Below are 25696 nucleotides of genomic sequence, written 5' to 3'. Positions count from 1 at the left end.
TAAGCAGATGTAACATGGTTCAGAATTTTTAGCAAGTTTTCCCAGCTGTGCACTGTTCATTTATTTTCAAGTGAGCTAGACTCCAGCTGAGTGTTCATATACAGCTGATCCCAGCTGTAGCAAGAGCTTTGACTGAAATGGTCTCTGGCTCCCTGAGTCTGTAACTTATTCAAAGACACTGTTTTCCCTGTACCAGGACCATGGTGAGGCATGAACTTAAATCCAATAAAAGAGAAATTCAGAGTTCATAGTGTTGGCCTTATTTAAAACAACCTTCCAAATAACAGCTTGGAAGGCCATACAATTCACAGCCTGCAGTTGAAACAGTGTACTTGTTCTCTTTCGCTGTTGTAGCATTGCTCATGCTCTCTTTTGGGACTTTTTGACTTGCAGATGCTAATACTGGAGACCGTGGACAGACCAATAATGCTGCTTCCGCATCAGCTTCCAACTCCACCTGAACGGTCCCGAGCAGCCAGCTGCACAGGAAAAACCACCAGTTACTTGAGTGTCACTCAGCAACACTGGTCACGTTTGGAAAGAATATTAAAAAGAGAAAAAAAACCTGTTCATTTTAGTGTTCAATTTTTTTATTATTATTGTTGTTCTTATTTAACCTTGTAAAATATCTATAAATACAAACCAATTTCATTGTATTCTCACTTTGAGGGAGATCCAGAGGGTGGGAGGGGCTGTGGGGAGGGGGAAAGCGGAGCACTAGAACACACAATCTCTCTCCCACGACAATCTTTTTTTATTAAAAGTCTGCTGTTGTATACTTTAAAAACAGGAGTCCTGCCTCATGCCCCTTCCACAAAAGAAGAAAACTTTGTTCTGTGCTGATGGGTTTTTTTTGAACTTTGTTTTCTTTTAAAGTCTAGTGCCAGACTTTGGTATAGTGCACAGCTTGAAATTGGTTGGGAGCTTAGCAGGTATAACTCAACGGGGACTTAAATGTCACTTGTAAAATTAATCCATATCTTCGGGTATTTATAGACTTGCCTTTGGCATGTTGGTGGCAGGTGTGGCAGACAAAGAAATGTGTATCATTCGTAACCCAGGGAGGTCAGTAAAGTTTGGAACTCTACAGGGAAGATTCTTAGTAGATTTGTTAAGGTTTTGTTTTGCTCTCAGTCAGCGCTAGTGATGTAGAGGCTTGTACAGGAGGCTGCCAGAGGGGAAGCAGCAAGCAAGACTCAGGCACACATGCTCTACAGGTGGCTCTTTGTTTGCCTGACCAAAGTTCTTTGCAAATCTTAGCACAGTTTCAAACTAGTGACCTGGGAGGAGATGGAAGGGGTGTTGAGCAGGCTGAGCTAGCTGCTGAGGTCAAAGACTGACGAGCCCAGAGGAAGGGGACAGGCCAGGAATACATCTCACCACTGTGAATAAGTTTGTCCAGATTTTTTTCTAAAATTACTTCCCTTGGAAAGATACACTTGAGAGGACATTGTAGTTAAATAATGTGAACTGTAACAGTCGTCTACTGGTTTATTTTTCATATTTTTTAATTGAAAATCGAGCTTGCAGAAATAGCCACATTCTACACATAGTTCTAATTTTAAATCCAAATCTAGAATCTGTATTTGTTTTTTAACCTCATGCTTTTTACATTTATTTATTGATGCATGTCAGATGGTAGGAATATTAAAAACTATACATCAGAATGATAGTCACTTATACCTGCTGACTTTATAGGAAAGTGATGATATAAATGTGTGTATATACATTATATATACATATATTCAATACTGCCTTTTTTTTGTCTACAGTATCAAAATTGACTGATTGAAGCATGAGAAGAATGTTTCCCTCACACCCAGTTAAGAGTTTTTGTGTCTGTTTTCTTTGTGTATCAGTGAATGGTGTAAGAATCAGTCTCTCTTTTTGAAGAAAAAGCAATATTCCTTGGAATGCAAGGAGGATTGAAGGACTATGTTTGCCGTGAGGAAATAGATTTTCATGACTAGTTTGTTTTATACTTTTAAGGTTGGCATCTATGTGGGCCTTATATACTCTAAAATGAACTTTAGTCACCTTGGTGCTTATGGGCCATTACTTGACCTAGAATCTTTAAGGCACAATCAGTTGTACTTCACATTTAAAGATCACTTGAGTGATGGCCGCCTTTCCCTCCTACCCGCTCCTTCCCCACATGCCTTCCAAGGTTAGCTGGTAACCGTAGGGCTGCAGAGCTGAGCCCTTGCTTGTGTGTAACTTGCCCTCACCCTCCTCATTGCCACCTTAGGTCATGTTATGGGTCTTGTCCTCCAGAGGGTTCGGAAATGGAGTCTGTTGGCAGCCCTCCTGCAGGCCCTAGCACCCTGTCCTGCTCCTTAACTGTGTGTGTGACTCTCCAAGAGAGTTGTCCTGCCTGCTGAAGTGAACCAGTACCCAGAAAGACAACTGTGAGCCATCTTGGTTTTCACTGGCTGTTTAGCTGAGGTCTTGGGCCACAAAAGGGGTTTCACAAACCTCTGGATATATCAGAGTTCATGAGAAAGGAAACATGCTCAGTCAAACCAAATCAAACAAATTGTATTTTATGTTTTATAAAGTGCTTCTGAAAGCTAAGATTTGAAAGAAGCCTGAAATCAGAGTATTTGGCAGCATAACTCCTTAAAGGTAATGGCTTTGATAGACCATTTTCAGACAGAATTTATAAAGAATCTGAAAATGCAGGTCTGTGATAGAGAAATGGACCTGCGTTCAGATCCAACTGCCCAGCAAGCGTTTGGATACAGACATTGCTCTGGACGTGGTATACTTGCCAGAGTCCACAAAAGTCAGTGCTTATTTTAGGAAACAGGTTGCCCCCCACAACTGGGGTAAAAGAAGAGAGAAAAGTCACGCTTTTCTCTCATTTCATTGTGTGTGCATGTGCGCGTGCGTGTGTGTGTGTGTGTGTGTGTGTGTGGGCTGAGATGTGTGATTTTTCTTTCTCAAGGATCATGGTGGGATCACAGAACTCTTTTATACAAGTGAGATCCAGGTCTCTGAATATCTTTTTGTATATAATAATAATAATAATAAAAAGCTCCTCACCAAATTCAAGCTTGTACATTATATTTTCTTTCTATGTTTTTAAATTTAAGTTTTATTGTTTTGTATGTAAATATGTGGACCCAGGAACTGTTATTAATGAGCAAAAAGTTACTGTTCAGGGCAGTGATTCTGTTTAATAATCAGACAAAATGTAGACGAGCTTTTTAAAGCCATATAGTTTTAACTCTGTACAGTAGGTACCGGCCTGTATTATTGTAACAATAACTCTAGCAATGTATAGTGTATCTATATAGTTTGGAGTGCCTTCGCTTCCATGTGTTTGTTTTTTTTTTTTTTTTTAATTTGTTCCTTTTTAAATTTTAATTGGTTTCCTGTATCCATGTCTCCCTGTCCACCCCCTTTCCCTTTGAAATAATAACTCACTCATAACAGTATCTTTGCCCCTTCCACAGTTAAGTTTCAGTGATACCATACTCAGGAGTGGGAAGAGGAAACCATATTCGTAATCTCATTTCGTTCAAGCCCTGCCTTTGTTTTGGTTCTGAATGTCTGTTTCCTCCTCAGTAGCAGTGACCGGTTTCATTTCATACTTAGTCCATTCAGGGACTTAGTGTAGCACCAGGGAGCCCTAGAGCTGGAGGATATCGAATAGATTAGATTTTGCTCGTCTCTTCCACAAGCCCTAACCATGGGTCTTAAAAACAGCAGATTCTGGGAGCCTTCCATGCTCTCTCTCTCTCCTCTTTTATCTACTTCCCTCCCAAATGAGAGAGTGAGAGAGAATTGGTTTTTTATAAATCGAAGTTTCTTAATAGTATCAGGTTTTGATACGTCAGTGGTCTAAAATGCTATAGTGCAATTACTAGCAGTTACTGCACGGAGTGCCACCGTGCCAATAGAGGACTGTTGTTTTAACAAGGGAACTCCTAGCCCATTTCCTCCCTCCCGCCATCTCTACCCTTGTTCAATGAAATATCATTTTAATTTCTTTCCAAACAATCAGTTTAATTCTTACTGTGTGCCCAACACGAAGGCCTTTTTTGAAAGAAAAATAGAGTGTTTTGCCTCAAAGTACTCCATATACAATGTCTTGAATAGAAGAAAAAACTACCAAACCAAAGGTTACTATTTTTGAAACATCGTGTATTCATTCCAGCAAGGCAGAAGACTGCACCTTCTTTCCGATGACATGCTGCGTCATTTTTTTTTTAAGTCCTCTTAATTTTTAGACACACATTTTTGGTTTATGTTTTAACAAAGTATGCCTAACCAGTCATCTTGTCTGCACCAATGCAAAGGTTTCTGAGAGGACTATTATATTCTCTATCCCTGTGGATATAAAGACACTGGCATTTCATCTATTTTTCCCTTCCTTTTTAAAGGATTTAACTTTGGAATCTTCCAAAGGAAGTTTGGCCAATGCCAGATCCCCAGACATTTGGGGGGTTTTCTTTGTTTTCAACTGAAATTATATCTGATTCCTACTGTTCATGTTAGTGATCATCTAATCACAGAGCCAAACACTTTCCTCCCCTGTATAGAAAAGTAGGTATGCTTTACAATAAAATCTGTCTTTTCTGGTGGAAACCTGAGCCACTGAAAATAAAAGAGACAACTAGAAGCACAGTAGAGTCCCAGACTGAGATCTACCTTTGAGAGGCTTTGAAAGTAATCCCTGGGGTTTGGATTATTTTCACAAGGGTTATGCCGTTTTATTCAAGTTTGTTGCTCCGTTTTGCACCTCCACAATAAAAGCAAAATGACAACCAGTACATAAGGGGTTAGCTTGACAAAGTAGACTTCCTTGTGTTAATTTTAAAGTTTTTTTTCCTTACTATATCTGTCTACAGGCAGATACAGATAGATGTATGAAAATCTGCTTGCCTGTAAAATTTGCATTTATAAATGTGTTGCCGATGGATCACTTGGGCCTGTACACATACCAATTAGCGTGACCACTTCCATCTTAAAAACAAACCTAAAAAACAAAATTTATTATATATATATATATATATATAAAGGACTGTGGGTTGTATACAAACTATTGCAAACACTTGTGCAAATCTGTCTTGATATAAAGGAAAAGCAAAATCTGTATAACATTATTACTACTTGAATGCCTCTGTGACTGATTTTTTTTTTCATTTTAAATATAAACTTTTTTGTGAAAAGTATGCTCAATGTTTTTTTTCCCTTTCCCCATTCCCTTGTAAATACATTTTGTTCTATGTGACTTGGTTTGGAAATAGTTAACTGGTACTGTAATTTGCATTAAATAAAAAGTAGGTTAGCCTGGAAATGAAATTAAAATTCCCAAGTGTGTGGTCTTTATTTCAGTACCCAACCCTCATTCTTCACCCTACTATTTTGCCACTGCAATATGTAGTCACATCACCATTTCCGTTCCTCTAATTAGGGAAACATTAATCTTTGTTATGAAAAACAAGATATGAATACCACTTCTTGTTCTTTCCAATGATTTTATTCCATTGTGTAGCCCCAAGAGGTGCAGCTTCCATCTTGGAAACCTTTGGATTTGATGTAGAGGAAGCTTTGCAGACACTGCTTAGAAAAGAAAGGAAACAACTCTGAAAGGGACAGTTTTTAAATGTGTATAAGCTGCTGTCTTTGATTACTGTGTTCATGATTTGGTGTGGCTGTATTTTCTTTTAACTTTCATCCTATTAGTAATGGTCTTTGGGAGTCTCTGTAAAATATATGGACACCACAAACAGTGGGGCTGTACCTCCCAGGTAACCAACACATGTTGTGTTTGAGTCTGCTCATTTCCAATACTGGATGATGTATGTAAACATGTTATGTCTCTTAGTGCAAAAAGAAACATCATTTTTTTAGGGCTGGCTCACTCTGTCAGGCCTAATCTAAAGGCTAGATATAAGGTCATGTGACTGCTGCTTCAATAAAAACAAATTTATATTCGATAAAGTGTGGTCCTCTTATTTATTTACTGTGGTGTTGGGGTTGGCTAATTCCACTAACATTTGTAACACAGTTAAACACATTTAACCAGTAGAGGCGACGGGAGGATTGGATTAGTGAAAAAAGATGTTACTTGTTCAATGGGCCTCCTGCTGGCACTGAAGTGCATTTGGGTGTCTGTCTTGTATAGGTTCTGGGATTGAGTTAAACATTGTGTTAGTGTCCTGCAAGACCCTTTCAATTTAGAATCCTGGAAGACTGCCTTTTTCGTTTTTAAGTCTTTCCAAGAAGTACTGACCACAAACAGTCCTTTGGGATCCTATTTCAGGAGAGCAGTGATGGTGGATGTAATTTTGTTTTTGTTTTGTTTTGTTTTGAGACAGAGTCTTTCTCTGTTGCCTAGGCTGGAGTGCAGTGGCACGACCTCGACTCACTGCAACCTCCACCTCCCTAGTTCAAGTGATTCTCCTACCTCGGCCTCCCTACTAGCTGAGACTACAGGCACACACCACCATGCCCAGATGATTTTTGCATTTTTGGTAGAGACAGGGTTTCACTTTGTTGGCCAGGCTGGTCTTGAACTCCTGACCTCAAGTGATCTGCCTGCCTCAGCCTCCCAAAGTGCTGGGGTTACAGGCATGAGCCACCATGCCCAGCCGGTAGATATCATTTTGAAATGTGTTCTAGGAAGGTGGTGAGGAAAGGAGAGATCAGGTTTTAGATCCCTGTCGTTGAGAAGTTTGTGAAAGGAAGTGAACAAAAGTGTTGGGAGGGTCACACATTTCTCAAGTGTAGGTATATTTCACTCATCACCACCATCGGATTTAGGAGAGCTGAGGGACATAAAGGGAAAGCTACCAGGAAAAACCAAGCTGCCGTGGAAGATGGCATAATGAGGCCTACAAGTTAGGAGTTAGGAAGGGATGGATAATCATATGGATGTTTCTCCTTACATCCTCTTTCTCCAGAAGGGAGTGGCCACTCTGGCCCTCCTCCACAGATTTGTCATCAATATCAAGACTTAATTAGACAAAGTTCAGGGCCAGGTAGAGAGAGGCTGTTGAGTGGCCCTGACTAATGAGGGGGCAGATGGTATGCAGTAGCTTGCTTTGGTCTTTTGTCCTGAGCTTCGGAGACTGACTCCATCCTCTCCTCACTGACCTAGAAAAAAAAAGTGGTCACAGGGATGCCTAAAAACTGATGCTTCGTTCTGCGTACTCAAAAATTCAGGGAAGGGAGTAAAGAAGAAACCCAAATGTTGGAGTAGGAAAGTTACAATCTGGCTCCTAGTCCCATAAACTTGTGATCCACAAAACTACTGAAAGGAAGTCCCTTGTGTGAACTCCTCAGTGCATCTAACATTGAATCTTTCCTTACTCTTGAAATACGCTTAGTTTTTATAATCTATATAAATCTATATATCAATTCAGTGTTTGGGGAACTGCCCTGGAGTTTTTAAATCAAGACTGGGAGATGGAAATTTGTCCTCCATTCCATCTTAACCTTGCCTTACCCTGTCCTACAGCTAACAACAGTTTCAGGCTCTTGAACAAATAGCACTCGAATTGTTTCAGTAAGGAAAGGGAGATGCATATGATTTATGAATACACTGGAATGAAATCTATGTTTCCAAATTAGAAATTTGTATTTCTAATTACAAATGGATTCATAATTAAACAAAATTCCTGGGAGCAAAAGCTGTATTCACTGAGTTTGGAAAGAGAAGCTCTTTTTTCCCCTCAGTATCTTTTCTAAAAATAAGTGCGCCCTATATCTCCTTAATGCAGAAAAGTCTGGTAAAGTCAGAGGGATGACAGAATATGTTTACTTGCTTTGATTTATATTACTGATGATTTACCATGTCCTCAAAGTTTGGCCTGCTTCTTGTAACATGTCAAAAGCTAAGTAATTATCTGTTCTTTAAAATTCAGTTACTGTGAAGTTTCATTTGAATGGAATATTAGACGTTTAAAATTAACTCAATTCCTACATTTTTTTTCTTTCTTTCTCTTTTTTTTTTTTTTTTTTTTTTTTTTGAGACAGAGTCTTGCTCTGTCACCCAGGCTGGAGTGCAGTGGCACGGTCTCGGCTCACTGCAACCTCCACCCCTCTTGTTCAAGCGATTCTCCTGCCACGGCCTCCCAAGTAGCTGGAACTACACGTGCCCACCACCACGCCCAGCTAATTTTTTGTATTTTTAGTAGAAATGGGGTTTCACTGTGTTAGCCAAGATGGTCTTGATCCCTGACCTTGTGATCCGCCAGCCTTGGCCTCCCAAAGTGCTGGGATTACAGGCGTGAGCCACCATGCCTGGCCTACATTTTTAACTATGGTATGCACATATGTTAAACTTTTATACAGAATAATCATTTTATAAGTAAGCCAAGTTAAATAATTCATTTTTATGTTCTTTTGTTTTTAACAACAGTTGTATAAATTTTTTTCTATTATACCTTAAGTTCTAGGGTACATGTGCACAACGTGCAGGTTTGTTACATATGTATACATGTGCCATGTTGGTGTGCTGCACCATTTTTATGTTACGCCAGAGTCTTCAGATTTATGAAGGACAATAATAAAATAAGTAGTAAAAATATGTATGTTTGTGTGTATTTCTATTTCCACACCCCCACATTATTTTCCCCAGAAAAGGGCCAAAAAAAGTTTACCCCTCTAGCCAAAAGTTCATTATTTAATTTCTCTTGCCTTGGTTTGACATTAAACCCAGGACTACATTTCCCAAAACTAGTTCTTAGGTGTGGAATGCCTTATATCAAGTGTAATTTGTGAAAATGCAAAAAAATTTTTACTCACAAGTGGCTATAAACAAGGCAGGCACTTTCATACCCTTTCGCTTTGAGAATAGATGTGTACACAGAAATATAAGGTGCACGTAAGTGGTTCTTCTCTGGTGTGTTTAACTGATCGTCAGCGTAGCCTTGTCACAGAGCATAGCCAGCACTCCAGCCTCAGGAACAAACCCCGGCCCCATCAGATGGGGACAGACCTACCTACGCTAGATCACACACACACACCCATAGCTGCAGTTTATGCCCTTGCTCCCACAGACTCATGTCCTCAGGAACCTTCACTTGGGTACCCGGTGCCCACCATCACAGCTCAGCATCCACACAAGGAAATTCTTTGTGCTGCTTTTGTCACTTATCATTTCTCCTTTTGATCCAAATTGTTCGTGTTTCTGTTTGTTTTTTTTACTATAAATTCTGTGACCTCAGGATCTATATCTGAGTCAACGCTGTGTAACCCACAGCAGGCTACCTATTGTCAGTGCTTAAAAATGTGTTCAATGCAGAGACACAGAATGATGTGGCCAGAATGAGGTCATGCCAAGCTTCTGACATTTGTGCAGGCCTCCTGGCTTCGCTTCTCTCTAGAGGACTCCCACAGATACTCATGCGCCTGCCGATGAGTACAGGCCTGGAGCCCACAAAGCAGCTCGGAAGAGGAGGGGAATGAGTGGGAAGTGGGAGACAGGACTATTAGAGGTAGCAATGAAAAGACTCCAGAAGCGAACAAACGTGGTATGTGGGCATAGACCCCAGATGGCCCAGCCCTGGTCTCCCCTTCCACACCTTGACACTTTAGTGGGATCTGAGGGATTTCTCCGCAGACCACAGGGCCTTTTAAAAGGAAAGGGCAGCCTTGCCTCTCTGATGGTCCTGACCTACAGGTCAGTGTACTCTCCACATAAGGGTCCACAGCTTCACTCCCTAGACTGAGCTGGGGGTGGGGGGCACCCATGTCCTTCCTGAGGAATGCTAGCCAGCTGTCTTCGCAGGAGTTCCCTGGGAAGACAGGCTCAGCAGGGCATTGTCGGCTTTTGGCAGCATCCATCTGTCTTGGCCCAGGAGTGGCAGCTCAGAGGGCTCTGGGTCTGGCTGCCCCTTGGAGGCGTCACCCAAGGGCAGCCACTCAGCTACCCGTGATGCCGAACAACTCCTGCATGAGGGGCGTAGCAAAGGGGTGTATGTCCTGGATGCGCAGCAGCCGCTGGGTGTGCTGGGCGTTGATGCTGCGGAGCTCGGTGAGCATAGCCATGATCTTCAGGAACAGGAACCTGCGTGTCAGCCAGAGAAAAGGTTAGGGGTGCAGCCCGCCCTTTCCCTGGCCCGCAAGCCTTGGGGCTGCTCTGAGGCTGCAAAAGCATAATCTCTGGACATTTCAGGTCAGCCAAGAGGCAAGGCTTGGCTGAATTCCGTAAGCTTCTCTTTCACGCTGTGGATGAGAAAGGCAGAACAGCCTGCCCAGTACTCTCCCCACTCCCACCCTATCCATGGGAGTTGTGTCTTTTTTTTTCTTGAAAGAGACAGGATCTTGTTCTGTCACCCAGGCTAGAGTGTAGTGGCACGATCATGGTCTCACTGCAGTGACAAACTCCTGGACTCAGGAGACCTCCAGCCTCAGCCTGCTGGGTAGCTAGGACTAGAGCACGTGCCACCATACCTGGCTAATTTTTTAAATTTTTTCTAGAGTTGGAGTCTGGCTATGTTGCCCAGACTGGCTTTGAACTCCTGGCTCCAAGGGATCCTCCTGTCTTGACCTCCCAAAGTGCTGGGATTATAGGTGTGAGCCACGACACCTGGCTGCGGGAGTTGCATCTTTGTACACAGAGACCTCCGTGGGAAAATCCAGATATTGCAGCTACCAGTTTGGGGGTATGGGTGTCACTGCCTTCATTAATGTCCAGGGGCCAGGACTGAGCAGAGTCGTTGTGGAGGTTAGGGGCTGCAGGCTGGAATCCCTTCCTGGAACTAGCTTTGGATCCAGTATCTGAGATGTACCATATGCCTCAGTATCCCCACGATGGAAAAGAAAGCTGGCACTTCCAGCCTCCTGCCTCCATACAAGGAAGGGTTGAGCAAAGGATGCCAAGCCAAAAAGCAAGCTGTGCAGGCCAAATAAGGATTTCAGGTATAAGTTCACACTATAATACTCAGTGTTGGCCTTAACCCTTCATGGCCTTGGGCTCAGTACAATCCAAGTTTGTCTCTGGGCCTGTGGGCATCAGTCTGGGCACTAGGTCACGGGAGCTATGGAAGACCAGTGAAGGTATAGAAGTCCCTTTCTGGGCCACATTTCCCCTGTTTGCTTGTGTTTTTCCTGGGAAGTGGTTAGGTAGTGCTCAAAAGTGTGAGCTTTGGACCTGGTCTGGCTGGCTCTACCTCCAGATGCCACCCTCTGGCTGTGAAGCCTTGGGCAATTTCCCTGAACCTTGGCTCCCTCACACCACCCTCACGGGTCCTCACCCCCTGCTGTGCTCACCTATGAGCAGGCTGGGGCCGATTGCATTCAATGTAGGACTTCAGAGTAATAGCGTATTGCTCCTGCAGCTGGTCCACCACGCGGTGCTGCACCACACCTGGGCGGTCTGGAGGGGAGGGGAGGGAGGTGTGGTGCAAGATCATGAGGCAAAGACAAGCTCAGTCCAGCCCAGAGTCAGGGCATTGCTCACCCACCACATTCCAGAGCTGGAGTCACCCAGGCAGGGAAGTGAGGGAAGACCAGGGCTGGGCATCACCCACTGACCCCAGGAGAAGCCAGCGACAGCCCCCATCCTGGCTGCACAGTGAATGAGGAGCAAGGCCATGGATTGGGACCTTCCCTGGGGAGGGCAGATAAGGCTGGGGGAATGTCAGGCAGCCTAGGGGAGACCCTCACCTGGGGAGAAGAGGGAGATGGCCTGCATCAGCACATACTCCTCCTCATGTAGCTGCAGCTTCTTCAGCATGTAGTGGAATTTCAGCATGGGCTCCAGCAGAAGTTGCTGGAAACCACCTGTGGATGGTAACAGGATGGAGGGGCAGCTTCTCAGCAACCTGACCAAGATCCCGTCATCCCTCACCAATATCTTGTTTTCCACCATTCCATCTTCCTGCCCTGCCATCCCAGAACCTGCATATCCTGGCGTAGCTCCCTTCCTCCCACAACTGCAGTGTTTCCCTCCCTCTGCCAGGGCAGGCAGGCTCTCTCGGGCACCTGCAGGGTCTTCCAAGCAGTAGGACAGCCGGCCACACTCCCAAGTTCCAGTCTCCGCGTTGAATACTGTGTTGAATCTCAGCTGGCACAGCTCAAAAGTGGCCCCCTTCAGCAGGGAGATCTGGTCCTCGATGGGCAGGTCCCTGGCAGCAAGGATGGGGAGGGGAGGACAGCTCCCTGGGAGGCGGCCCACAGGCCGGCTCCAGCTGCCATCCCATAATCCGGAAGTTGGGGGCGAGAGGAAGAGGGAGAATGGCTCCTTTCCCTAAGGATGACTGCGGCTGCTGTCTGGCTGCCTCTCATCTCTCCCCTCACAACCCAGCAGACAGCTCTGTCCCCCAGCATCCTCTCCTCCCCTGCTACCTCTGGGAACTCCACCCACTGAGCTTGGCATCCAGGTCCCTTACAGCCTGGCCCCAACTCCTTCAACTCCTATACAACTCCTGACCTACACCCAGTGCTTTGGCTTCTAGTCCCTGGCCTCCTCCTTTCTGCCTCAGTTTCCCCACTTGGAATGACTGCCCCTTTAGTAGATCCTGCTAGCCCCTCAAGCCAAGCTATGTCTTTGCTCCCCTCAGAAGTCTTTCCAGAATGCAGTCTCCTCTCTCCAGAGTGCAAGTGCCGCCCTTTTAGCCTGAGCTCCAGCAGTGGGGATGTTTGCTTCCTGCGGTCAGTGTTGGGTTTAAGGTGCACACACGTATTTCTACTGTTTCCCTGCAGCCCAGATGCCTGCAGCCCCAGTCCTATCGCCAGAGCACAGGCCTCACCATGGAGGTGGCTTAACAAGCCTCTGAGATTATGGTAACACGGATACCCTTCTGGTCCTGCAGGGACCACTCCCTCCCAACCTGGGAGGGACCCCCACCTCCCCAGTAAGGAGGCATTCCTTACAAGAAAGAAGCGTCACAGCCTGAGAGGGAGGCTGCTTACTCTGGGTTGTGAGGAAACACTACCTCTGGCCTTGGCCTCTTTGGGAATTCCGGCCCTGAGCTACTGGCACCCATCCTTCTTTTAGATCCGTAACACTGAGCTACAAATGCCACGGAATTGATCTTGTTCTTCTGTGCCTCCCCATTGCCTGGCTTAGGACCCGGCATCGAGCTGGCTTTGGTACTTCCAAATCTACCCTCCACCATGGATTAGCTGTGACCTTGTACAAGTTTCTTATCCTCGGGGAACCTCAGTTTCTATCTGAGAATGAAGATGGCAGTGACACCTGGGTCACTGTGCTCAACATTGGTGGCCATGAGAAATAGCAAGTGGGGAGCTCTGGTGTTAAATTGTCAGTCACTGGATTTCACCAAGATCTTCCAATGTCCACATTTATAAGTAGACTTCTCTCCCTGCCCCTTTAAGCTAATTTGCCACCATCTGAACCCCATTCCAAACCTGCTGTCAGCATCACCCCGTTAAATAAGTCATGCATGACTCCTACAGGGCCAGAGAAGCACCTCTGGGCTTCCAGACCATAACCTACCCTCAACCTGCTGAAGACACCAGGAGCTTCTGGCGGGTGTGTTTCAGCCCCGCTTGACCAGGCTTGGCAGGGCAAGGTGGCCTACCCAAGGACAGATACACCTGGCACCATCCCTAACCCTAAGATTGCAGACATATTCTGGGGCTGTGGTTCCTGCCACCCCAGGAAGTTCCCATGTCTCCCACTAACCCCAGTTGCCCCGTGGTTGTTGCCTCCATATCTAGCTCTGGGGAGACCTGACCCTTGAGCTCTGAGGACCACCCACCCTCCCCACGGCCTTCGCAGTCTTATCTTGTCTATTTCTCTCATTCTTTGGTCTGGAACTGTCAACATGTGATTCCTGCCCCTTTAAGGGAGAGTAGGAAAGGCTATCTGAATGCCCACTCTGTGCTGGGGGCTCTTCAGATGTGTTCTTATTTCACAGAACAGCCCTGCAGGGGAAGCACTGTTAGCTTCCATTGGGCAGGGGGATAGGCAGAGACGCTGGCAGGCCCACAGCCACAAAGCTAACCAGCCACACAGCGAGGCCTCTACGTCCCCGCAGCACTGGCTGCCCTGGGGGGCAGGGCACAGGAAAAGGAGGGTCTTCTGCCACCAATATCTCCCAAATTCAGGATCTACCCCAGGTCCTTTGAACCTCCTGGCTACTTCCAGTTCCTTTCCACACCCAACCACCCAGTCTCCATGTCCTACCTGAAGTAGGAGATGACTTTGGCAAAGTTGATGATGCCTTTGAACATGTAGGTTGACATGTCAGCCATGTGGGGCAGCAGGGAGAAGATCTCTTTCCCGCCATTGTCGGCTGGGGGTTTGTAGTTCCAGACACTGCCATCCTCCCCCCGCAGCTGCACAGAGACCTTCACAGAACACAGATCTTTCCTGACCTGGCTCCACTTGGCAGCTTCTTCCCTCGATGGGGCCTGCAGAGACTCTGGCATCTCACAGCCACTGCTAAGCACCCCTGGCAGCTAGGACACATGCCAGGAGGCGGAGAGGGGAGAGACAGCACGTGTTTTCATAGACAGGTCCCAACTCAGGCCCCAGCCAAACGTGCACAGCCACAGCTGCAGCCCGAGAGGATGCGCAAATGCAGGCATTCACACCCACATGCACGCATGTGTCCTCACACATACAGACACACAGCCTTTGTTTCTTCTCTCTGGTGTCCTCTACCAGATGACGGTGCTTTGGGGATCTATGAATTAATGGTCACACACGTCCCTGCTTGGTTAAAATGGAGGGCAAGGGGGACCCCAATCATGGTGTGTCGTCCCAAGCATTCCAGATGTTGGGCTCAGGAGACTCAGAAGGTTTAGGGTGCTATGGATGGGAAGAGCAGATCCGAGGTCACTGGGCTCATCCAGTTCTTTGAGCTGGGAAGGGCCACCTGAGATATCTGTCAGTGCAAAGGGGAAGGAGGGCACTTGGAGCACAGACATGGCTAATGTGCCTGGGATCAAGAAACACCGGTTCACGAAAGTCACGCCCCTCGACAGGTCCTGACCCTGTCCTTATAAAGCCCTGAATGCCAGTCACACTGGGGGACTGCCTAGCTTTCCCTCCACTTACTGCTCAGACCCAGTTCCTACCTGCTTTAAATGAGAGAGCAGCGATTTTCAAACCTGAACCTGCAACAGAATCACTTGGGGATCCTGCCCCTCCCTGGAGCTTCTGATTCAGTTGGTCTGGGGCGACCTGAAAATCTGCATGCTGATGCTGCTGACCCAGGGACCACACTTGGAGAGCCTTTGGGAATGAGACTACGGCTTTGAGGAGCTCGCACAGACGCAGGGCCAGCTCTGCAAATCTACCCTCCACCACTGATTAGCTGTGACCTCGTACAAGTTTCTTATCCTTGGGGAACTCAGTTTCTATGTGAGAATGAAGATGGCGGTGACACCTCGGTCACTGTGCAGTTCCTCCTACCCGGAAATTCTTGAAATGGGAGAAGGTAGTGTCAAAGGTTTTCATCTGAGCGTCCATCAGCTCCCTGATCATCATCCGCTGCTCTTCCGTCAGCTCCTGCACTCCCGGTGGCTGAGTCCCGATCCGTTCTCTTTTCTTCCTCTTGATCAAGGCCCGCCTCTCCTCCACGGCCGCGTCGGACATGATCACTGCAGGGACAGCGAGGCTGGCTCAGGCACACGTGCCCCTGGTCAGCCTCCAGCACCCCCGGGGAGCCGCTGCGTAACCCTCTCAAGGCAGCAGAAGGCATTGGGTAAAAGGGAAAGTAATGGTGACAAGCAATTCTCCCCTGTCTGGACTCAAGAGGCCTATGGGCTTCTCTGGAGTAACACCTGGGTGAGGACAGACGTGAGGTGCGGCTGGGGTATCGCCCTCTGCAGTGGAGTTTGTGAGGACACTGTGGGGCCCTGGCAAGAGCAAGGGCTTCAGAATCCAAAGGCGCTAGGCTTGCGTGAAAACTTTGCCACTTACTACCTGTGACCCCAAGCAACCTCCTTAACCTCTCCTGCCTTCAGGTTTTTTCTTTGTAATCCAGAGAAACCGTGTTTACCTTGCACTGCTATTAAATGAGACCTTGCATGTAGGGTGCCTAATAATAGTTCCTGGTACATAAGAGATGTTCAGTAAATGGCATCTACTGTTATCATTTTCAGATGAATTATATACCAAGACTCTTCAGAGGTGTCTGGGTCTCCAAGACCCCAGAGAGCTGGGCTACAGCTTAGCAAGAAATAGCAGCTCCAGACACTTCATATATAGCCCGGAGCCTTAGGTCTTCTGTGGATTTCGGGAGCCCACTCATGCGTGTAGAGCAAAGCTATGAGGTCCTTGGTGGGGAGAGATCAAGAACGCCTGCCAGCAGCCTAGAGAACTGAAAGCAGCAGCTTTGGGTCCCCTTGTGTTCCATGGAGACAAAAATGCACTAGAAGCATCTAGCCTTTTCTGCATGAGCCTAGGAGCACAAATATATCAAAGTTAAATAGGTAGAGTGAGAACACCTCCTGTCACCTGTCTGCTAACAGTTCCCCTGTAAAGATCCAGGTCTGGTGGGGATGGTGGGCGCTAGTAGCTATAAAGCGGGGGTCCTGTCACCCACGTGGCTCCTGCTTCCCTCCCCCAGATTCACACCCATACCCCCAAATGTGGTTTCAAACCATTACAACAATTATGAAGGGGACAAAAAGAATCATGTAGGAGCAACTGAAGGGAGACAGAGGGCACGCCCTGGCAGGGTTGCCCAGCACACATCCCAGGACGGAGATTACAGACTCCCTCCATCACCCAGCGGGCCGGCTGCAAGCGCTCCCCCAGGTGGCTGCCTGTTGCACACCGACACCAGCTCACATGTGCACGTGTGTTCACGCCCACACTCGGCGCGCATCTCCACACTCGCATGCACACACCCACAGCACGTCTCTACACAGAGCCGTGCACCCCGGCCTCGGCCCGCCCGCTCGCCCACTGCTCACTCTCCTTCTTCATGCCGCTCTCCAGGCACTTGCGCAGGCGGCAGGCCTGGCACTGTCGCCGGGTCTTCTGGGTGATCTCGCAGGCGCCCTTCCGGAAGGGGCACCTAAGGCGGGCGTTGCGTTTCATGGCCCTCCTGTGAGAGAACAGGGAGCAGAAGGGAGGATGCACGGGTGCCCGGGCCCTCCGCCTGGGGCTCCGGGCTACACCACCTTCCTCCCCAGCCCCTACCAACTCAGGGAGGGGGACACTAGCCTTTGCGTCCCAGCTGGGTCAGATTTTATGGGAAGGGTGTAGGTGGGCGTCCCTAGAGGTCCAGGACTCGGCTAGAGGGGGCAGAAGCCGGGGAGGAAACCTTTTCTGGCCATTCCCGCAGGAAATGGGACACATGCTTTTCGCCGGGCCTGCAGCCTCAGAACCACTTTCTGGGACACCTCCGCTCCAGGCCCACCTTCAGCGCCTTCCCTTCCTCCTGAAACACCTGTCCCCTACTCTTTCACACCCTTGTTACCAGAAGGTTTCCATGGAGATGGGCCTCTTCCTCGATTTCCCCTCCTTAAAGGAGGAAGCCGAGGAAAAATGACCCCAGGAGGGTAAGAAACCACAGAAGCCCCCTGCCGCCTTCCCCAGCTCCCCTTCCAGACTGGGCGGCCAGGGAGAAAGGCGTGAACTATGGGGAAGCTTTTCTACCCTACGGGGCAGCGGCTTCCCCATGGCAGAGTGGATTTCCCTCGTTGACCTAGGGGGCAAGGAGGTCGAACGCCTGGAACAGCAGAGCGTGCAGGCGCGACCCAAGGGCCCCGCACACCCCTCTCTGCGGTGCGCAGAGAGGCAATGGGGCAGATGCCTTTTGGAGACTCTGGTACAAGATCACCTCCTCCCAGCCCGGAAGTCCTGCTTGTCCCACAAAAGACAGGGTCACTGCAGCCCTACCTTTACTTTCCCCATTTCCACAGCTGGATGGAAAGAAACAATTTCTCCCTTGGCTCTGGCCTCTGAGTCTGGTCCAGAGTGGAAACTGAGGGAAGGCTGGCCCAGGAGCATGGAACAGCCAGGTGGGGCTGCAGAGTCCCCTGGGGGCAGGCCTGGGAAGCTGAGCCAAGCCCGCAGTGACCCGGCAGGGGCAGGTTTGAGCTTGGAGGCCTCGGGCCTCGGACCAGCGACCAGCCCAGGGGCATATTCTTCACAGATGCCATCCCTGCCTTTTGCCTTCCCAACTGGCCTGGGTAAGAAAGCCCTGATGCTACATCAAAGTCCACCGAGAATGGGTCAAAGGTGAAACCGGGGCTCACACTGATTAAAGGTATGCTATGTATCAGATGCTAGGCTAGGTATTTTGTAGTTTTGTAAATTTAGTTCTCAAACGCTGTGAAATTCATAATCTCATCTGCCTGGCACAGATGAGGGAGACTGAGGCTTGGAGACGATGGCTTCCCAGCTGTCCTCCGGGTACATGACAAGCTGAAATTTGAATCCAGGTCTGCCTGATACTGGATTTAGCTTTTGCCCACTACAACATGTTGCCTCTTTCTGAGAGTCCCAGGAATAGTACCCAAACGAGGAAGGGAGAGCAGAAGATTCCCACATGCTGAGGCAGGATGCACAGACACTCCTTGGGCAGCCTCTTCTGTGCCAGCAGCATCTGGAGCTGGTGCAGACATCCACCCTCTTCCACGCAGTCACGTGGCGTGTGGCCAGCTCAGAGACGTATCTGCTGCTCTTTGCTAGTGACTAGCTCAGGCATAGGCTGGGCCTGGCTCTAGCCAATGTGAGGGGACTCCTGGGAAAGATTTCCTTACTCTCAAAGCTGGGCCTTTTTGTGCGTCTGCTGAACATGATGACTCCTGCCTGAGCCCCGGCACTGTGCCCCTATAAGGGGAGCTAGACTGCAATGAGAGCTCTCGCGTGGGATGGCTGAAGAGAAAAATGGAAAGAACTGAGCTGCTGAACTCACCAACCTGGAGGCCTTCACACTTCCTGTTAGGAGAGGTAATGCGTTTTCCTTATTGCCAAACCAATTTGCGATAAAGGTCCTATGACTTGTAGCTGAACCCAGCCTGACACTGCTGATGTGTCTCACCCCTGTTACAACTCATGCAACGCGAATGTTCATTTCTCCCTGGAACCTGCCCTTTTCCATTTGCGTGCCCAGCCACCAGGAAGAACTCGGCAAAGGGCCATCAGGCAGGCTGTCTTGGAAATGCATGAGGGTCCCACATGTGGCTCCTGACATGGGAGCTGCTCCTTGCATACCCTGTGCCCTCCGGAGGGTGCCCCTGGAGGGCTTCCTCACACATGGCTTTCTCTCCTCCCCACCCCTCCCCTCCCTTCGGTCTGCTTCTCTTCCCATGGTCTGAGCATTTATTTTATGCCATTCTTTAGGAAACAACCACCCCAGAAGGCGAATGTGAACACTTGGATTTGGGAGTTTCAAATTCCTTACCTTTCACTGAGTCATTTTTCATTTTATTCAAGAGCACATGGAGAAACCAAGGTATATCTTAATGGAAGGAGACCCTTCCTGGGTAGAACAGGAAGACTGAAGATGAATGATTCCTCTGGGATATAAATGGCTCCCTTGAGACTCATTACAAGGCCTTTGGGTGGGCCACCAGCCCACACTGAACCTGGGGGACAGGTCAAGCTGAGGCCCTGAGACGTTACCCAGTGGGTTAGTGGCAGACCCGAGTTAGGTGTGACCCAGTGTGTCAGTGGTGGCAGGTGGGTGAAGGCTGATGGGTAACTCTACCTGAAAAAGCCCTTGCATCCTTCACATGTCATGACATTGAAGTGATAACCAGTGGCCTTGTCCCCACATACACGGCAGATTTGGGGACCCCCAACTTCCTCATCTGCGTTGACAGCGGGCTTTCCAGGAACAAACTCTGTGTCCTCACAGTATACGAAGTCAGCATGGTTCCAGCCTTCTTTGGGTCTCACCTCCAGGTTTGCTTCTGGGCCTCTTGGACTAGAAATGAGAAAACCACAGAGAATGAAAAGACTGGACAGGCATGTGCAGAGGCCTCAGAGGAAACACTCTGTCCCTTCCATGCATCACTCACATTTGGGCCTGTGGACTCAGGAACTGACCTCTCATGGGGAAAAAAAGCAGGGAATGGGGTTGGAATTGTTATAAAGAGAACTGTAATCATGACGTTTTGTACACAAAAATAGAGCCCTGGAATAGAACCTGTGAACAAGGGCATGGGAAAGACAAGGGCAAGAGGGAGGCAGAAATGAGAAGAAAAGAGAGCAGGCTGTCTGGGTCGGATCATGGAGGCCACAGCTGAGTGGACTGAGGTTAGGAGGCCACGACCTGGCCAGAGGTCTCAACGGGGAGCAACTCATGGACAGATTACTTGTTCAAGATGATTTCTGGGATTGGGACATTGAGGGAGGATAGTCCCTCAGGTGGGGTGTGGCCTAAGCTCCCACAAGGAGCTGGAAAGGCTGGACAGAAAGAGAATTTTCAACTAAGTAGCCAGGCAGATGGGGGAAAAAGTGGAGGCGTGGTGGGCAAGATCACAACATGGGAAGAAAAATGGCCTGTGGTCCCAGCAGAGTTGGGGTCTAAGTGGATATTGAAGACCTTGTGCCTATTAATAGAGCTGTGGCTAAGCATGGTGGCTGATGCCTGTAATTCCAGGGCTTCAGGAGGCTGAGGCAAGAGGATTGCTTGAGCCCAGGCATTTGAGACCAGCCTGGGCAACAAAGTGAGATCTCGTCTTTACAAAAAATATAAAAAACAGCCAAGATCGATGTCGTGAGCCTATAGTCCCAGCTACTTGGGAAGCTGAGGTGGGAGGATTTCTTGAGCCTGAGGGTTTGAGGCTGCAGCCAGCTAGAATCGTTCTAGTGCACTCTAGCCTGGGTGACAAAGTGAGACCTCATCTCTAAAAGAAAGAAAAAAAGAAAAAAAAATGAGCTGTACTCAAAGATATCCTCCCCAGGCAACTTCCGCCTTGAGAGCATAACCTGAATTCTACTTGGAACAGACATTGAGAATGCTCAGTAGAAATGCGTGACTATACTGTTACTACCATCCCCGAAAGTCTCTCTAGGCGCTGACTGACAAGCGCAGCCACCACCACAAATGATGATCCTTTTTCTAAAGCCAAAATTGAAACTTAATACAATTCTAACACATAAATTTCTGTTTCTAACGTCATGACAGGTGACATCTGACGGTTTCACCTGTAAGAGTAAATAAGGAATTAATCTGTCTCTGACCCTGGCCCTCCATTGCACTGTGAATAAAATACATTGACTGGAAACCTGAACTGAACAGGCATAAGGGAAAATCTCCCTGATTTTTCAAATCATGATCCTGACTTTATGTAGGCTTGCAGACAAAATGTATACTTTAGGTGTTCACAAAAACCTCAAGCCAAAAAGTTGATTTAAGATTTAAAGTGCATTTGGGTTGGGAATTCTCCCAGATACCCACAAAAGCAGATGGAAATCCTCCTTTTTTTTTTTTTTTTTTTTTTTTTGAGACCGAGTCGTGCTCTGTCACCCAGGCTGGAGTACAGTGGCTCCATCTAAGCTCACTGCAACCTCTGCCTCCAGGGTACAAGTGATTCTGCTGCCTCAGCCTCCTGAGTAACTGGGACTACAGGCGCCCACCACCATGCCTGGCTAATTTTTGTATTTTCAGTAGAGATGGAGTTTCACCATGTTGGTCAGGCTGTTCTCAAACTCCTGACCTCAAGTGATCCACCCCCCTCAGCCTCCCAAAGTGCTGAGATTACAGGTGTGAGCCACCACGTCTGGCCAGAAATCCTCCTTTTTGGAGGAACTCACTTTCCACTTCCTAACTAGGCACAAATAATTACCTATAATTTCAAAGAAATATGAGCAAATACTCAGAAGTCATGAATGAAAAGACTGGCACAGCATGATGAGCAAGAATCAGCAAAAACAAAAACAAACAAACAAAAAAAAACCCTTCTAAAATTAGACATGAGAAGATGCCCTGAATTATCAAACACAGAAATGTTTAAATAAGCAGTACAAGAGGTTGAAGACATAAATAAAGAACAAAAGACCATAAAATTGACCAAGCAGATTTGAAAAATGAATAAAAATTTACTATAAAAATCGGAATAAACAATGACTCCTTAAACCAATAATAACAACATCTTGGGAGTTAGGAAAAGCAAAATACGACTAAAATATGGATGGACACAATAACTAAGGTTCTGTATTGTTGAAGGGAAAAAAAGATGGTAAATCTTAGATTCTGATTAGTGAAGTGTGCTTGTTGAAATGTCTAGGGTTATCATTAAAAGCCCAAAAATAGAATGCATAACTTGGAAGCTAATAAAAAGGAAAAAATGGAAGAGAAAAAGTTCAAAAGAAGGCAATTAGAGAGTTAAGAAACTGAAAGGGTGAGACAAATAGAAAATACAGATGTGTGGTAGAAATATCAAATATGGGGCCGGGTGCGGTGGCTCACGCCTGTAATCCCAGCACTTTGGGAAGCCGAGGTGGGAGGATCACCTGAGGTTAGGAGTTTGAGACCAGCCTGGCCAACATGGTGAAACCCCATCTCTACTAAAAATACAAAATATTAGCTGGATGTGGTGGCAGGTGCCTATAATCCCAGCTACTCAGCAGGCTGAGGCAGGAGAATCGCTTGAACCCAGGAGGTGGAGGTTGCAGTGAGCCGAGATCGTGCCATTGCACTCCAGCCTGGATGATAAGAACAAAACTTTGTCTCCAAAAAAAAAAAAAAAACCAAATATGTTGTTAGTTAAATGTAAATATATTAAAAGACACTGTGAGTCTGGATGTAGTGGCTCATGCCTGTAATCCCAGCACTTTGGAAGGCTGAGGTGGGCAGATCACTTGAGGCCAGGAATTCAGGACCAGCCTGGCCAACATGGAGAAGCCCCATCTCTATCAAAAATACAAAAATTCGCTGGGTGTGGTGGCGCATGCCTGTAATCCCAATTACTTGGGAGGCTGAGGCATGAGAATCACTTGAACCTGGGAGGCAGAGGTTGCAGTGAGACAAGATTGTGCCACTGCACTCCAGCCTGGGCAACACAGCGAGACTCTGTCTCAAAAAAAAAAAAAAGCACACTGAGAAAGATGGTTTCAGCACATAGCTGCAGCAATCTTAGGTTCAGGATTAGTATTTTGGGGCAGATTTTGTATTAGAGAATAAGGCATGGAACAGATACCAAAATGGAAACTAATGATTATTCAAACTCAGTGTTTCAGGTCCTTTGTGAAAGGTCATTCATTGTCTTAGTGTATTCGGGTTGCCATAACAAAATATCAGAAGCTGAGTGGCTTATAAACAACAGAAATTTATCTCTCATGGTTCTGGAGGCTGAGAAGTCCAAGATTAAGGCACTGGTAGATTCAATGTCTGTGAGAGCCTGCTTCCTGTCATCTATGGCACTTTCTCCGTGTCCTCATATAGTGAAAGGGGCTAGCCAGCCAGCTCTTTGGGTCTCTAGGGCCTCTCTCTCTCTCTCTTTTGAAACAGAAAAAAAGGAAAAGAAAAACCTCTGCCACCCTGGCTGGAGTACAGGGGTGTGATTTCAGCTTATTGCAGCCTCTACCTCCTGGACTCAAGCGATCCCCCAACTCAGCCTCCTGGGACCACAGGTGCGTGCCACCATACCCAGCTACTTTTTTTTTTTTTCATTTTTAGTAGAGACAGGGTTTCCCCATATTGCCCAGGCTTGTCTGCAACTTCTGGGCTCAAGTGATCACCTGCCTCAACCTCCCAAAGTGCTGGGATTACAGGCATGAGCCACCACGCCCCGTCTCTGGGGTCTCATTCATGAGGACACTAACTCAATCACGAGGGTTCCACCCTCATGACCCAGTCACCCCCCAAAGGCCCCACCTTCTAAAGCCATCACACTGGGGATGAGGATTTTAACATATGAATTTGGGGGAAACATAAACATTCAGAACATGGCACTCATTTATTCCTCATAACAATCATCACGACATTTATCATATTCCTCAACAGACATGTGTTGAGAATCTACTACACACCAGATATATTCTGTTATGTATTCCAAATAACTTGGAAGTCACTCTTACGACAAAAACCCAGGGACTTTACAAAACCCTCTAACTGTTCACAAAGAGTGTTCCCAAATCAAAGCGCATCACAGGCAGGCAGAGGAAATTTTATTAGCAGGATAGTATTTCAGAGTCTACATTAGAGGAGAACAACCTCCCTTACGTTTTCAGCATCATTCAGGAGCCATGAGGGATAACAGCACCTGGGGCAATGGAGACAGTAGGCAAAGATTCTGCGCATCAATTATGAACTTTGGACAATTGAAGATGGTGAGATGGTGCTTTCTCAGCAATAAATATAAATGCTATTCCCCATAATGGAAGTGACAATTACAACTCGACTACATGATTCACAGGAGAAGCCCAACAGGTGACGTGGACCAAGAAGATAAAAGAAATGTCACCAAAGGACCACAGAAAGGACATTTACTTAAACCATGTCTAATTTACACTTTCCCCAATTTCTGAATGAGGAGATAGTAGAATTAATGCCAGAATCTCATTCCACGGTATTTGTGTAACTTTCACTTTGTTTGGCCCAAGTGTTAAGCAAGCTGACTCTGGCACATTCTGTAGTTCCTTCTCTCATATGCCTACGAAACTCCAGCTAGAGAACCCATGACAGCTGTTGTCCAAGGTGGTCCCCAAGGAGCCATGCCCTGAAAGATTCACACCCTTGTGCGGCCCCCTCCTATAGTGAGTCTAGGCTGGTCTGTGACTTGCTTAGTTAATAGAATGTGGGGAAGAGACAGTTCTGGGCCTAAGCAGTAAGAAGCCTGGTAGCTTCTACTTTTGTCTTTGGAGAGCCCTAAGCCACTGTGTAACAAAGTCTGGCTACCCTGCTTAGTGACCACCCAAAGAGACCATGCAGAGAGTTCATGTGAAGAGGGAGAGGCCTGAGATCACACCAATGAGACAGGCCCAGCCACCCCAGCCTCCTGGCCATCCTCACCAAACATCAAATGTGTGGGTGAGCCCTCTTGGACTCCCCAGCCCAGTTATGCCTCTAGGTGACTGCAGCGTCGGCCAAGGTCCTGTGGTGCAGAAGAACTCCCCAGCTGAGCCCAGCCAACACAGAAAATCATGTCAGAAAATGAAACAGTGGTGGGTTTAATCCAGTAAGTTTAGGGAAGATTTGTTATGTGGCAAGAAATAATGGAAGCAGAACCCCTGGAGTTGGGTTAGAAATAGATCCGAACTGGGGTGAAGGGGTGCCAGCCAGCAGCTGCAGTCCTGCTCCCGTGTAACTCTTCCATCACTGTTCCTTTACAGAATGTCGCCCTTGGGCAGGAAAATGACAGGGACTGGGTGGCTGGTGTGTGCCAGCTACATCTCTATTTCATGCAAATTTAGTGAGACCAATTAGATGTGTACTTTTAACTGAATACAGCTGTGTTTGCTTCTGAGGGCTCCACCTGCTTCTCAGGGTGCTTAGTAATCGGTGAAGTCTCATCAGAAGAGGGTTGAAAGTATCATCTCCTGTACTGAGTGAAAGTAAAACACTTCTTCAGAGAGGCCTTTGCAAAGATAATTGATTGTAAAATCCAGTATGCAAGGTGAATATTAAAGCTAAGGACTATGTTCTCAGAAAGGAAGAATATAATTCATTTATTTAATAAATGAGTGAATAAATCAATGAACTTAGTCTTTCTACATGACTAAACTTGTCAGTTTGCTGAAGGCACCGTAAGTCTGCACTGAGCACACACAGCTCCTCTCCTCTTCAGGTGAGCGATTCATTGACATTATTTAGCTGGTAGGAGGTGGAGCCAGAATCTCAATCCATGTCAGTCT

At 47.1% G+C, this 25696-nt stretch overlaps 2 protein-coding genes across 14 annotated transcripts in view; one reads left to right on the top strand and one right to left on the bottom strand.

Moving 5' to 3' along the window:
• GSK3B (glycogen synthase kinase 3 beta) overlaps positions 1-5948 on the top strand; it is a 262572-nt gene extending 256624 nt beyond the window's left edge. For all 12 annotated transcript variants that reach the window (XR_004181673.1, XR_004181670.1, XR_004181669.1 and 9 more), the window contains one exon: positions 394-5948. Coding sequence is in view for 8 of the 12 variants with exons in the window: in XM_031662257.1 (XP_031518117.1) it covers positions 394-461 (68 nt within the window). In the remaining 4 variants the exon portion in view is untranslated. The remainder of the gene's footprint in view (positions 1-393) is intronic.
• A 2672-nt stretch (positions 5949-8620) lies between these two features.
• Positions 8621-25696, bottom strand: part of NR1I2 (nuclear receptor subfamily 1 group I member 2) — a 36820-nt gene continuing 19744 nt past the window's right edge. For both annotated transcript variants that reach the window (XM_009200057.4, XM_003893978.5), the window contains exons 2-9: positions 19602-19820; positions 16855-16988; positions 15347-15534; positions 14114-14388; positions 11944-12086; positions 11626-11742; positions 11230-11335; positions 8621-10024 (exon numbers count right to left, since the gene is read on the bottom strand). In XM_009200057.4, the coding sequence (XP_009198321.1) occupies positions 9880-10024; positions 11230-11335; positions 11626-11742; positions 11944-12086; positions 14114-14388; positions 15347-15534; positions 16855-16988; positions 19602-19633 (1140 nt within the window). In that variant the 5' untranslated portion in view covers positions 19634-19820 and the 3' untranslated portion in view covers positions 8621-9879. The remainder of the gene's footprint in view (positions 10025-11229; positions 11336-11625; positions 11743-11943; positions 12087-14113; positions 14389-15346; positions 15535-16854; positions 16989-19601; positions 19821-25696) is intronic.

Source organism: Papio anubis, chromosome 2, assembly GCF_008728515.1.
Source record: "Papio anubis isolate 15944 chromosome 2, Panubis1.0, whole genome shotgun sequence".
NCBI lineage: Eukaryota > Metazoa > Chordata > Mammalia > Primates > Cercopithecidae > Papio > Papio anubis.
The sequence above is the reverse complement of the archived record's forward strand: the minus strand, read 5'-3'. Positions and strand labels throughout refer to the sequence as shown.